The 14,136-nt window shown below is 31.7% G+C and overlaps 1 protein-coding gene across 1 annotated transcript; it reads right to left on the reverse strand.

Moving 5' to 3' along the window:
* Window positions 1–9,163: 9,163 nt before the first annotated feature.
* On the reverse strand, window positions 9,164–12,023 carry LOC113349673 (cyclin-D4-2-like). Its single transcript, XM_026593685.1, has 6 exons — window positions 11,246–12,023; window positions 10,806–10,892; window positions 10,584–10,682; window positions 10,286–10,487; window positions 10,065–10,192; window positions 9,164–9,940 (listed from the first exon to the last, which is right to left on the reverse strand). The coding sequence occupies exons 1-6, from the start codon at window positions 11,564–11,566 to the stop codon at window positions 9,665–9,667; spliced, it is 1,113 nt and encodes a 370-aa protein (XP_026449470.1). The 5' UTR covers window positions 11,567–12,023; the 3' UTR covers window positions 9,164–9,664.
* Window positions 12,024–14,136: the final 2,113 nt, after the last annotated feature.

Here is a 14,136-nt window from a genome sequence, read left to right on the forward strand (position 1 = left end):
AAATCAACAGATTTGTTGATTTGAACTTTCATTTTTCATGTTTGTTCATTCCATGGTGGGAGAAAAATGAATAAATTCTGAGTTTGTTCATTCCATAGGAATTGCCCTTAGGAAGTAAAATTCGACATCCCTTATTCAATGGGTTAATCTCCAAAATGTTATTTTTTATCGGTAAAAGAATTTGTTACTGGCAAGTTTTGAACTCAGATTACTGGTATCATTACCTAGTGATTTTACTATTGTTCTTATGTTATGTTATTTATTCCAGACAAAAATAAGGAAGTTACCGAAAATAAGGCTGAGGATAATGAACTAGAGAATCAAATTCCCATTGAGGTAACTGAAGTAGTTCTAAATGAAGAATAAATGGTTTCCAAAGAAGTAAAGGACTTAAGTTTGGAAGAGAAAGGGCCGAGTGTTGGAGGTTTTGAAAATGTATGTTTCATACACTATTTATCTTCTTTAATTTTAGTTTTTCAAACTCTCCTTAGACTTCTTTTTTTATTTCTATTTGAACTTATTACGCCAAGCACTATGGTTGGTGATTTCGCCACACTATATATTAATTGTAGCGAAATGAAACTACTATGGTCTTCCATATCGCTTTAGAATAACGATATCCCTTAGCTACTGTATAAAGTTGACCAGATCTGATGAGCTTTATAGCATAAGTAAATCTCATGGAGATTGAGTATCCGTTTGCTGTTTCACTTTACGGAAAATGAGTTTTCGTGTAATATTTCGTTTTTGGTTTTCACTATTTTACGTTAATATTTATTTTTTCACCTTTTTTTTTTTGGGAAAATTGGTTGGTTGGTCCAAGGCCTATATAGTTATGTATTATCATGTCCAGCCGGATTATATAGTTATGTTATGGTCCAGAATTGTTTAAAACAAGGAAATGACCACCGTACCCTGCAAAACAAAAACTAAAAGATTTTCAGAAAAACGAAACCACTGAAATCTAGTTACCATTAGATTATCAAGTGAGCCAATCGAAGAATCACAAAAACTAAAACCCTATTATGTTTTCAGACAAACAAAAAGACAAATCATAAAAACCTAGATTCTAAATTTCAGAAAAAGCAAAACCAAATCTACAAAAATTGATTTCATATTTAGGTCAGAAATTGGAGAAGATGATAAGTATCAGTACAAAGATTCAAGAAGAATAAGTAATAGAGGAAGATATAGTACTGATCCTTGGTCAGCATAAGGTGATTTTGGAGATCATCAAGACGAAAAACCAAAGTATGTGAACATAAAAACCAACAAATGAGTATCAGCATCGAAGAAGAAAGGTACGAGAGTGTGTATTCTATTTCAGTTTTCTTTGTAATTTTTTTTTATGAGACAATGATCCACCAGTACATATTTCGCATACTGGTGAAAATCATGAGAAAGTTATATGCAGCTTGTTTTTTTGGGTTTCTAAAACGATGATCCACCAGTACAAAACTGATATACTGGTGAAAAAAAATTATGCTAGAAATATAATATGAAAAGGTAGCATGCAACTTGTTATTTTTTCTTCCAAAGACCATGATCCACCAATATATATCTTCCATACTGATGAAAAAAATTTATGTTAGAATATAATCAGTATGTTGCTTTTTATTTTTGGTTTATGAGACAATGATCCATCAATACGTATCTCCCATACCGATGAAATAGGCATTAGCTTACTTTCACTTATGATTGTACATATGTTAGAAAATATGAATTTTGAGTACATATATCCCACACTGAAAAAAAAAAACTATGTTTATGCTTACATTTATGATTGTATGTGTTTTAGACACTGTTTATTGACAGTACATAAGTTCCATACTGATTAAATAACTACATTATGCTTCCATATATGATTGCAGGTGTGTTCTGAACTATAAATTTGCATTGCATAATTTCATACTAATTAAACAACCTTGTTTATGCTTTTATACATGATTGTATGTTTGTTAGACAGTATGAATTTGAGTACGTATCTTCCATACTGAAAAACTCTGTTTATACTTTTATTTATGATTCTTTATGCTTACATATATGATTCGATCGAAGGAGTCGAGAAAAATAATGATGATAATAAGGTTTTGAAACAATTTGGTGCTTACATTGATGTTTAAATGATGAAGGATAGTGATAAAATTAGGCCAGAAAAAGGTAAAATGAGGAACAAACACTATGGATGGAAGAAAGATCCATTTTAATTATGTTTACGGTACCAAAGGATCTAAGATTGCGAAAGCGATTAGAAGTATTCCCTATTGACAACCCATGTTTGTGCTTACTTATATAATTGTGTGTTTTAGTTACTATAATTTCCATTACACAACACTCATACTGATAAAAAAACCCATGTTTATGCTTACATATATGAGTGTATGTGTTTTATACATTATGATTGTAATACATAAATGCTATACTGAAACAAAACTAGTTAATTGTGCAGGTAAGGTTGTCACGAAATCCAGTAGAAAGTTATATAGATGTGGTCTAATTGTATTACATACTCCTTCTGACATGAAACCAATTTTTACAATATGATCCAACAAGTAGTGGTGTCGGGAGCCATAATTTAGTAGTGGCGCTGGTGGTCTTGGCGTTGGTAGCATTGCAATGGATGATCTAGTTCTATGTTTAATTTTTCTCTTTGTATGTCTTCAATTCTTGTTTTTTGTTTTAATCATGGACCCTTGATGTATATTTTAATTGTTAGTGTACCATAAGTAATATAATGAACATTACTAATTTTAATTTTTCTCTTTGTCTATCTTCAATTCTTTTTTTTTGTGTTAATCATGTACCCTTGATATATACTTTAATTGTTAGTGTACCGTAAGTAACACAATGAACAATACTAATTTATTCGATGATTCTGAAGATTTTGATTCCATTCGCATGTTAAGGCTAACAACAATGAAAACTAGGTCTATTTTTACATTATGATCCTACAGTACATGTATATTGTACTGAAAGTACATATTGGTCGTACTTTAAAAAAAACTATGTCAAATTTGATATTATGAAATGTCATATACATGGTTAAACTAAAGAAAACTAGATCGATATCAACTGACAGTTTATATTGGCTACACAAAAGAAAATTGATTATCGAATATCAATACATATTGACTATATTGAAAAAAGCTAATCAATTTTAGTAGATATTTAGCACCTGCTATTGACATACAAATAATTTTATATTTATTACATGCAGAAACAGTATATCAAGAATGCAACAATTCACAATGAGTTAAAGTAAATAACAATCGTAAGTTTTTGATAATTCGATGTCTTCCTTCATATCTACTTGGATCTCCACTATTTATTTTGCCACTATTAATTAGTAACTCAACATCATTCTGAATTAGTTTACAAACGCGCGGAGTGGCGCTTCCGAGGTTCACAATCTTTTACCTGTGGCTAGATATGCATCTTTTAGGTGGAACTTCAGGGGGGGTATGTGGTTGATTTACCCCTTGTTTGTCTTTGAACGCCCAAATAAGCAACCAAAAAGGGTATGTCGAGACTTCTATAATGGATTTGAGCTGCAATATCGAGTACATATCCACTACAATGCTTACAAATTTGAATATATATCTGCCACAATGCTTTCAGATAGAGTATGTATCCGCTGGACTGCTTACAAATTCGAGTACATATCTATTATACTGCTTACTGATACCAACACCTGCAGCAATTCACTGAATTCATAAGTCAGTTTGTCAGTATTCAAAATACATGTTCCAAATATATATGACAGCATAAACTCAAAATAAAAAATCAAACTTACAAACGCTCCCATTGGAAAAAACATGACGTATTGTTGGATAATACCCAAATCAACTGAGCAAATATGATAATTAATTTGAAACAAAAAAGATGAATCACTTATGATTCATAGCAAAAACTTGAAGAACTACCTAGCCTGAAATTATGATAATCTCATCAATCGAAGAACAATGAAACATGAATGCAACTTAAGAAAAAATAAACATAAAAATAACCATATAAGATAATATAACGAATGAAAAAAACAACTACAAATCATATAAATACATATTAACAAAAAGAACACAAATAAACTGAAAACTTTATAAAAAATTAATGAGCGAGTGGACGATACCCCTCAAACTCTTGTAAACAAAAAATGGTAATATCTGTAATGATAAACATAACATAAAGGTCCAAGACAATACTCATGAAAACAAAAATAAACACCTATAAATGATGCAAAAGCAATAAAAAAGCAAGGACAAAAAAACACGGTACAAACAATATGTACTGATTAAACCGCGTCAACTGAAATACGAAACCCCTTCAATGAATCTAAGGTAACACCAAAATATTTATTCCATCCTGCAAAGTCAGTATACACGCAGCTCATGTAACTAACTTGAAACGCAACGCGAATCCATCCAAAACAAAAATAAAAGCAAAAAAGAATACACAAAAGATAGCCATTCATTAGATTATCAAACTAATACTTATATTTTCGTACAAAGTGCACACACATATACACATTTTCAAGATGTTACACATGTTATCCATACACAACAACCGTATTATACTCAGTGCATCATATATGTACTCCTTGGTCATACAATTAAAAACAACAAGAAAATCATGATTTTAACAAAAATAAAAAGACAATCAACTGAAAAGATAAAGTAGGTTGAACTTCACAATCTACTCAATCAAAAATATCATCAATTACAAAAATGGATACCGAATGATTATATTATCAAACTAATACTTATCTTCATACAAAGCACACAAACAAATACACAAACATGGATGTTACGATCTGATAGATACACACCAACCATATTATATTCAGTACATCATATATCTACACAAAGATCATATTATCTTCAGTACGACATATATGTACTGCTGGATCTTACAATCATAGATCTACAAATAAACTCTAAAAACTCAAATATATATTACCAATTTGTAACTAGTAGATCTAAAATTCAGTTTTCATTAAGAACAAAAAAATAAACTAATTATACAAATAAAATAACTATTGAATGAAAAATAATAGATCGAAAAATTAAAACCCTAAAAAAAGTAAAAAGGAAAGTAAAACAAGAATCTCACCATCATTTTGGGTGTTCGAGATGATCAAAATGAAGAAGATAAAGAGGAGTAAATCTATGGGAAAATCTTGCTTGATGATACTTGATCAATCGATGAAAGACATTTTTTTGGATTTTCGTCTCCATTGTCATAGCTCTTCTTCCGGACAGAAACAAAGAGAGAAAATGAAGAACATAAATTATGATTTAGCAAAAAATGAAAGATACAGTTTTACTTTATCTAGGGCAGCATGGGTATTTTAAAATTACGTATAACTGGTCCCGCACGTGTACAAGACCTGGAATTAAAAACCTGGGTCCAATATCTTTTTTCTTTTGAAGGATGGACCTTCCATTAACTAGGCCCATAATAATAGTACATATTTGTCATTCCTATTATTTATTTTTACTTTTACCTTTTTCTTTTTTACTACACGTACACTGGATATTCGTGTAGTACTATTTGCACAGAAAGTATAGCGAAGGGATGGCACAACAATGTTATGAGGTTGGCTTTAACCCACTTCCTAGCTTTAAATAAGTTATAGCTAAGGGAAATCTCTCACCATATTGCTTGGCCTTAGGGTGCATTGAAGTCATTCTCCGTAATTCGTTCGACATAGTTATCTGCATTAATTTTGTTTTAAATTCCCTTTTACACTACAATATTTGCTTTTAAGTATGAAGTTTTTATCTTGGAATATGCAAGGGGAAATAACCCGAAAAACTCAAAATCATTTTCAATACTTGTCTTCAAAACATAGACCTGATTTAGTTTTTCTTTCCGAAACAAAAATGAAGTTTGAAAAAAATGGAATGTTCTAAAGAGAATTTTTTATGATGATTGGATTATCATACCAACAAGTGGTAGATCATGAGGTATTGCAGTTGCATGGAAAAATAATCGAAATGTGGAATTGGTAGCTTTTAAGTATAATGTTTATCACATAAGAGTTCAAATAGGGAATTTCATTTGCTTGGTTTCCTATATTTATGGTGTTATTGATGCCCAGGGAAAATATACGCAGTGGAAATTCATTAAACAATTAGGTGGTAGTTCGGAAGTGCCATGGGTTTTAATGAGAGACGTAAATTTTATTTTAGATAGTAGTGAAAAGGAAGAAGGGAACGATGAGATAAATAGTGCCACTAGTTTCATTCAAGACACAATACAAGAAATCGGGTTATTAGATTTTAATTATATTGGGGAGCCCTTTTCTTGGTCAAATAACAAAGAAGGTGTGGAAAATATTAGGGAAAGAATAGACAAGGTGCCAGTCAATCAAACCCGGTATACTAGTTACTCTAATGTTGTTGTTTTACATTTAATCGTGGTACCATCTGATCACACACCTATATTGTTTGACTCTAATCCATTATTCCCAAAATAAGAAAGACCATACAAACTTCTTTGAGGCTGGATGGAAGATAAGGATTTTGATTGTTTTCTTAGTAATGCTTGGTCCGTGTGTAAAATTAGGAATAATAATAATTTTTTGATATCCTTTCATGAATTAGCATTTGGATTTAAACTTTAGAACAAAAATCATTTCAAAAATATTTTTAAGAATAAAGAGTTGGTCCTCAAAAAGATTGATGCTGAAAATAGTAAAATAGTAAACCATGAAATCTAGTTTATAGGAAAAAGATTAAAAAATCTTGAAAATGAATTAGAAACTTGGGATAAAATTGAACACATATATTAGCAAAAGAATAGTAGGGACAAATTCTTAAAAGATTATGTTAGGAATACTAAGTACTTTCACATTAAGGCTTCACGGAAGGAGAAGTTTTAATAACATTAGCAAACTTTGAGACGGTACTGGCTTGTGGATAGAAGGAAAAGAACAACTAGACAATCTTTTAAAAAATCATTTTGAGTCTAGTAATGATACACCTCTAATCCTGTTATAGATCAATGCTTTGATAATTGTTAGAGTTATGTTATTTTTGATTGTGAAAACCTTGAACTAACAGAAATTCCATAAAAGGATGAAATCTGGAATACTTTGATTATAATGAGGGGCACCAGGTACGGATGGTTATCCCAAGGTTTCTTTCAGAAACATTGGCATGTAATGGGGGACGAAATTACTAACTTATCCAAAAAAAATTGATTCTGGTTGTCTGTCATAAGGTATTAATAAGACAAATATTTATCTAATTCCCGAGATTAATAAGACATATATTAATATCCCTGTAGTCCATGAGGATTTTTAGACCCATAAGTTTGAAATAATAAACTGAAGATTAATAAGACATATATACTTACTATTTCTTTAGCAAGACTAATCGCCAATTTTCTTCTTCTATTGTTCTCTTCTGCATAAAGTATTCAGTAAGAGAGAAAACTGATAACAAAGATTGGGATATAGCGGGGCATTGTGATTCTCCTTCATTTGGAAAACGGTTATTCCATTAATGAGAAAACTAAAAATTGATACTCAATGCGTATCGTGTTCTTCTTCATTTCCCTGAATAGAATACTTGGTTTAGTTTTGGGTATACAAATTTGACTAACCATCAACTAATATTAAGAAACTCTAGAAACCCAAATCTGAATATACAAAACAGAACCCGTGTGATGGTCTTTGAGTTGTTTACAATCCAATCACACCAATCAAATACAAATCTTAGATAAAATTAATCCATCCTAAGATAGTAGTTACCTAGCATTCTTGAGAGAGTATGTCGAAGAAATAAACGTAGAAACCTGGGAAGATGACAACCTATCTCGAGATTTTTGTACTCAAACATTTCAACAGATTCCCGTAACATAAGAAGTTGATTATCAGGTATGAATCTAAGGGATTGAATGTTGCAAACAATGGTTTTGATAATGGCTTGTATAACCGGCGAACAATGGGTGGAAAATTGGCCGAAGAAAATCCTTTCATCAGGATTGTTGTTAATTAGATTTTGTAACCGAAGGGTTAAAAAAAAGTGATCTCGTCCATCGGATTAGGGCCTAAAAATGAGCTTCATTTTTAACCACGATTCATGTTTTCCATTTTGAAAAGAACAAGAGCCGTCAATGTCTCTAAAAGACATCTTTATAACCGTCAGATGGCTACAAAAGCATTTGTTTTTGTAAGATAGATACTTTATTTACTTTAGGTTAGTTTTGGTATTAAAAAATTGATGACGTCAGCTTTTCAGGAAAATTCAAAATCCGACTCTAAAATTAAAAGATTTGGACGCAGAAATCACAAAATCTAAAAATATGAAGTGGATAATGATAGATCCATTTTGTGGGGTTTCTTAATATTGAACCCATATAATATGTGTTTTCCAAGAAGTTTTACATTAAAAAATTGTATCACATGCAGATGAGTCAGATGTTGCGTAGTCAGCCGAGTCAGCCAAAAGCAAATACAGGAATTCAGATGTTATCTAAAAAGAGGGAGTGGAGAAGGCATGTTGTATGCTATAGCCAAGTCAGTCCTCACTGACTGCCAAATAGAAAAATGTGAAAGATTGTGTTAAAATTAGAGACAGAGAGAGAATAATTCCCCCATCATTTTATAAAGAAGCTTTATCTTTATTTAAAAAAGAGAAAGAAAAAAAAACCCAAACTTTTAAGATGGGGAGCGAGGGAAGGGTCCCCATTGGGCCTTTTCTTTTCTTTTCTTTTCTCTTCTCCTTTCCCTGTAAGCACTTGAGATTCTTTCTCACGATCTCATCGAATTCATCTCATCAATTGGGGAGTTGGCATGTTGCATTCCCAAGGTCTTCCGAGCCAGAGAAAGAAGCAGCAAAACCCAGGATTGGAGGCCAGCCAGACACACAGTCAGTCAAAGTCAAACAAAGAAAGAAGGGGTCACTGGTGATGACAGTATAGCACTACCATCACCTGAAGATTCTCATGAAAATATCCATATTTTCAGATGGCATAAATTAAATTTCATTATATTGAACCCCACAAATTTTTGTAAGAAAAAACTAATTTAATAGTAAAACAAATATCCTATCAGGGTAGTATCTTTTTTTTGTTCTCTCACAGGGATTGATTTTTTTTATAAGACTCTCATAATATTTTCACAAAAAGAAAAAAAAAAAAAAAAAAAAAGCTAAAAAGAAACAACAAAACCCCCTTCACATTGTTTTCTTTCTGTTATTGTATGTTTTCGGTTCTTTAGTCACTGATGGAAGACAACATCAACCTGTAATCTTCTACACAGATGACATAGTATCTCTGCTCTTCTTCTCTCCATCCTCTACGGTTGTTCAAAAATTCTTCTACGGTTGTTCGAAATTCATAGTGCTAATGATCACTGTTTCATTCTTTCTAACATCCATGGGAGCATTGTCCATTCCCCACTGCTACCCTGCCACAAAAAGTTTATGCTGCCGCTTGGTTCTATCTCTCTTTTTTGTTTATTTGGTTCTTGTTTTGGCCTTCTAAGATCATCCACCACTCATAATCTTTCCCAGCTTAGTGATTTATTGTTCTAGGGAGGGGGCCATACCACACACATTTCCATTTCAACCAAACCAAACTGAATTGATTTTGGTTCAAGTATTAAAAAAAAAAAAAATCCTACTTTCATGACTTCCTTTCTAAGAAAACCCCATTTCTCTCATGACTTCAAATCTACTACTTCATATGGGTTGCTGTTGTTCAATTTTCTTCTCTTAGCAGCATGAGTTGAATGTGATTCATTTGCACATGACCCAACTGTTAATTCATCACTTTTATAGCTCAAGCATGCAGCATCCAAAACCCCAATTGGACTTCGAGGCGCGGATGGTAATGAAGAACTATTTCCAACTTTAACAATTCCACTAATACAAGAAGGTATTGATGCTGATGACGATACATCTTTGATCATTTGAAAACACTTGAGAACTCTTTCCTGCAAACCGAAACAAGGATAGACAACAAAAAATTCACTAACTCGGATTCGTCTACTTGTTCTTGATCATATATTCAGTTCTAAATCGTCTCAAATGGGACCACACTAAAGAAAAAAGATTTACCTTTTTTACATGTTGAATGAAACATGATATAGCTTTATCAATGTCAAATGCTGTTTGGGTTTCTCTTAATACAGACATTGCCACCGCTGCAGCAATTTCAGAAGGCCTGAATTCCAAGAAGTCGATCCCTGCATTCCATGCCCACAACGAAAAAAATCAGAACCATAACCAATTTTAATCACATTTGATGCTTAGAAGCCAAAAAGAACAAATGTACAAACCTTTATTTGTGTTTGATATGAGTTCAATCGATCGAGTGATCGATGATTTAGGCGGACGTTGATCATGGTTAATCCTCCATAGGAAATTATCTATTAAGGAGAATGGTGTAATTGGTTGCATTCTCCATTTTAAAGTGCTTAAAACGAGAAGTTCCATTCTTTGTATAGTTTTAGCTTCAAATACAAACTTTGATTCACAAACCTGATACATTATGAACCGAATACTAATCAGGATGCATATAGGTACTAAGTTTCAATATTTCACATTCAGCATTGCAATAATAAACATAATCTTCACCTGTAAATCTAGACATAGAGGAACATCAGTTTCTTCCACTTTTGCTGCTAGAGATAGACAAGCTACAGCTAACAACTGCATCATCCAAGCTTTACCTCTCTACACATATAGAAAGACAGACAACACAGAACAACACAAAAACTCAATAAGCAATGTAACAATCAGTAAATTAGCATATATTCGGCAATGTGTGAGAACTATTACTGGTTGCTATTTACTTACAGGAAGTTCATAAGCTGAAAGGAACCGATCCATGTAATTAACTGATAAATAAGCACACAGTGGTCCAAAATTATAATGGGCTTGAACCTGTGCAGTCAAAACAATCAAAAATTAAGCACTTCACTATAAAAACAATGTAAATACTAAACCTCTATAGATATATGAATCAAAGATAGAAGATTCAATAGATTACAAATCAAAATAGAAAATTATTTAGATCCAGTTCATATCTATTCTCAAATAACCCAACAAAAAAAAAAAGTCAGAACAAGGGATAGAGAATCCCCAAGTCCCCATCTTTATATAAAACACTTAAAACACATTAGGTGAATATCAATTCCATCAAACTAATACTATAAATAGCTCAATGAAATCACAGAACAATCTAAGATTATCAGTGTCAAAATCAGAAAGAAAATAACAAAGAACCAAGAACCCACCTTTCCAATCCAATCAATAGCTTCTCGTCTAATCTTTAAATCTAAATCGCCATTTCTTAATCTAATCAAATAATCATCTCTAGGTAAATGATCAGATTCTCCCTCAACCATCAAAACTATACACTCCTCACTCAGTAAAGGAAACCCCATTAGAGAAAAATCCTCATCCCCATTAGAAAAGTTATGGTTTTGATTAGTAATAACATCTTTAGAAACAATAAACCCATCATTAAAATCATCATCCCCAATATCAGATTCATCAAGACATAAAAGACTATCTTCAGCACAAAGAAGACCCGTGCAATCAAAACTTGGTGCCATTTCTTATTTCTTTTTACTGTAAATCCCCCCAAGCTCTCTCTTTTCACTCTCACTTCTCTCTGTAGACCAATTTCATCAAATATAAGAAAACCCAAACCAGATTTTCTCAAAAAAACTATCGATGAAACGGCAAATGAAATGCTTTGCATCCGCAGAGATAGATAGAGTGAGGAAAAGAGAGAGAGAGTGAGTGAGAAAGAGGGGTCTGTGAAAATGGGTTGAAGAGACAAAGGAAGAAAAGGGGACTTATGTAGGAATGAGAGACTAATTTTAGGGTAAAGGAGAGAATTGGAAGTGAAGGACATGGATTTTCAGAAAACCCCCAAATAAAAATGGGTCTCCAAAAAAATTTACTAACAAAGAAAGAAACCAAGTAACGGAGAGAATTTAGAGTTGTGGGTTGATGATTCTTTTTAGGAAGGGACTTGTTTGGATTTTTCCTTTCCGTTTGATGAATGAATTATAATATTGATTACAGTACATGATTAGAAATGGCTCATTTTTTTCTGATTGTACATTAGCTTCTGCCCGTTAATCTTTTCATTTCTTATGATCCAGTGGGTAGGAATTTAAGGTTGATATAATCCTTAAATGTTACTAATAAACGAGCTGTCATGGTAAATATAGGATGGGCCCTCTATGTAAAACCTGATTTAGTAGGGTTTTTGTATTGTGTCATGTATTATAGTTTAACTACAAATTAATGTGACTTATATTCCTAAAATACCCTTCATATTATATTAAAATTAAAATTAATAAATCAAATAATTCATTTCATTTTTCATCCAAATACATTGTCTTCGGCTTATTTCTACATAAGGTGAACAATTTATTTTTCGAACCGCTGGTACAATATGTAAATTTATCAATTTTCATTTTTGTCGTCAATTGAAGTAAGTCATTTAAAATTCATTGTAATTTTTTTTAATTGTGAATGATCTGCCTTTTGTTTTTATAACTGTGAATGAGCTGTATTCTGAACGTTTGATAATTTTATTTATTGGAATTATCAGTTTTCCTTTACATTTTATCTTCGTCATTGATTTAAAGATTCCGAAAAATAAGAATAAGTTGTTGAATCCGTGCAATATGAATTAAACTGTGATTTTCTAAAATGATCATTCGAAATTTTATACCAATATTGTTTTGGGTTATTTTCTTCAAAAACATTTCAAAGTTAAAAAAGCTGAAACACCAAAATTTTCATTTTTTTATTCTAAAACACTTTAAGATATTAGTAAATTTATTTTTTTTCTTCTGGATATAGTGTATTTGGCTTATTTTGATACGATGTGAACAGTTCATTTTTTGAGCCGCAGGCACAATTAAATGAATTTCATTTAACTTTTGTTTTTTGTGATTAATTGAAGTAAGTCATTTAAAATATATTGTACTTTTTTATTTTAATTGTAAATGATCTGCCTTTTTCTTATAACCATAAATGTGATGTATTTTGAACATTGGACGATTTTATTTATTGGAATAATCGAGTCAAATGATGCGATTTATGCATGCTAATCATTTCGAGAATTTTTTTTTTATTGAATATCTGTTATACTAATTGAACTTTAATTTTTTAAAATGACCATCCAAAATTTTATACCAATATTATCTTTGGCTACTCTCTTCGATAACACCAGCAATTGTCTCAAAATTTAAAAGCTGAAACATCAAAATTTTCATTTTTCATTTTTCTATTATAAAACGCTTCAAGATTTTAATTACAATGTTCAACAAGGAAAACACATATAGTATACGGTTAAGGATTTCTTTTCTAAAATGATCCCTCGGTATTTGTAGTCGTATATTATTTATTTATTATTTGTACACCGCTAGTTTGAAGGCGATTTGCTAAATGGAATAAAACTAATATTTTCCACTTTACAGACACAAGGTCTTTCCGCCACGATCGACTTTAGAGTTGAAGGGGAAAAAAGATTAACGTGCTGGATAAGAAGTAATTCGTGAATATGCGATCTTCTGAAAAATATGGTTGGATAATCTTAACGGCATTCGTTGAAAATTTCAAACTACTGGATATTGGGTTCATGGCAAAGGATAAAGATGTTAGAGTAAGAGTTATTTTGGAATGTACCAGTCGGAAGACCGCAGTGATGAAATAGTGACAATTTGGCCATTATACTATCACTCAACTTCCCATTTAACCCATTATTCAAGGATAAAAATATTTTTTTTTTATTTAGACTTATTTTCATAATTTTCGTCCAAGTAAAAAAAAATCAATAAAGAAAAGGATTAATTAGAAAATACTTGTTACCTTCCGTTGGTATTATTTGGGGTCGACTTGTGTCTAAGGTGGCTGCTTACTTTGTCGGCAAGGTCATGACATCTTATTTGGGGATCATCAATTTGGTGTTGGTGTGCCGGTCGGGGGAGACAGTATTTTACATGTTGTAAATGGATTAATGGAGCTGAAAGGTCATTCACATAGGATGTCAATGTTGTTTATTGACTTCTCTAATGCCTTCAACATGGTGTGCATAACTCATCTCATCAGGGAGGTTCGACTTCACTGTCCAGGTATTTCACGTTGGGTAAAGTTTTTTTAC

Source organism: Papaver somniferum, chromosome 2 (assembly GCF_003573695.1).
Source record: "Papaver somniferum cultivar HN1 chromosome 2, ASM357369v1, whole genome shotgun sequence".
Classification (NCBI taxonomy): domain Eukaryota; kingdom Viridiplantae; phylum Streptophyta; class Magnoliopsida; order Ranunculales; family Papaveraceae; genus Papaver; species Papaver somniferum.

Coding starts and splice junctions, on each gene's coding strand:
- LOC113349673 (XM_026593685.1), bottom strand. CDS start 11,566: ATGGCACCAAGTTTTGATTGCACGGGTCTTCTTTGTGCTGAAGATAGT. Junction 10,893..11,245: donor CTATTGATTGGATTGGAAAG/GTGGGTTCTTGG, acceptor TTGACTGCACAG/GTTCAAGCCCATTATAATTT. Junction 10,683..10,805: donor TTTCAGCTTATGAACTTCCT/GTAAGTAAATAG, acceptor CTATATGTGTAG/AGAGGTAAAGCTTGGATGAT.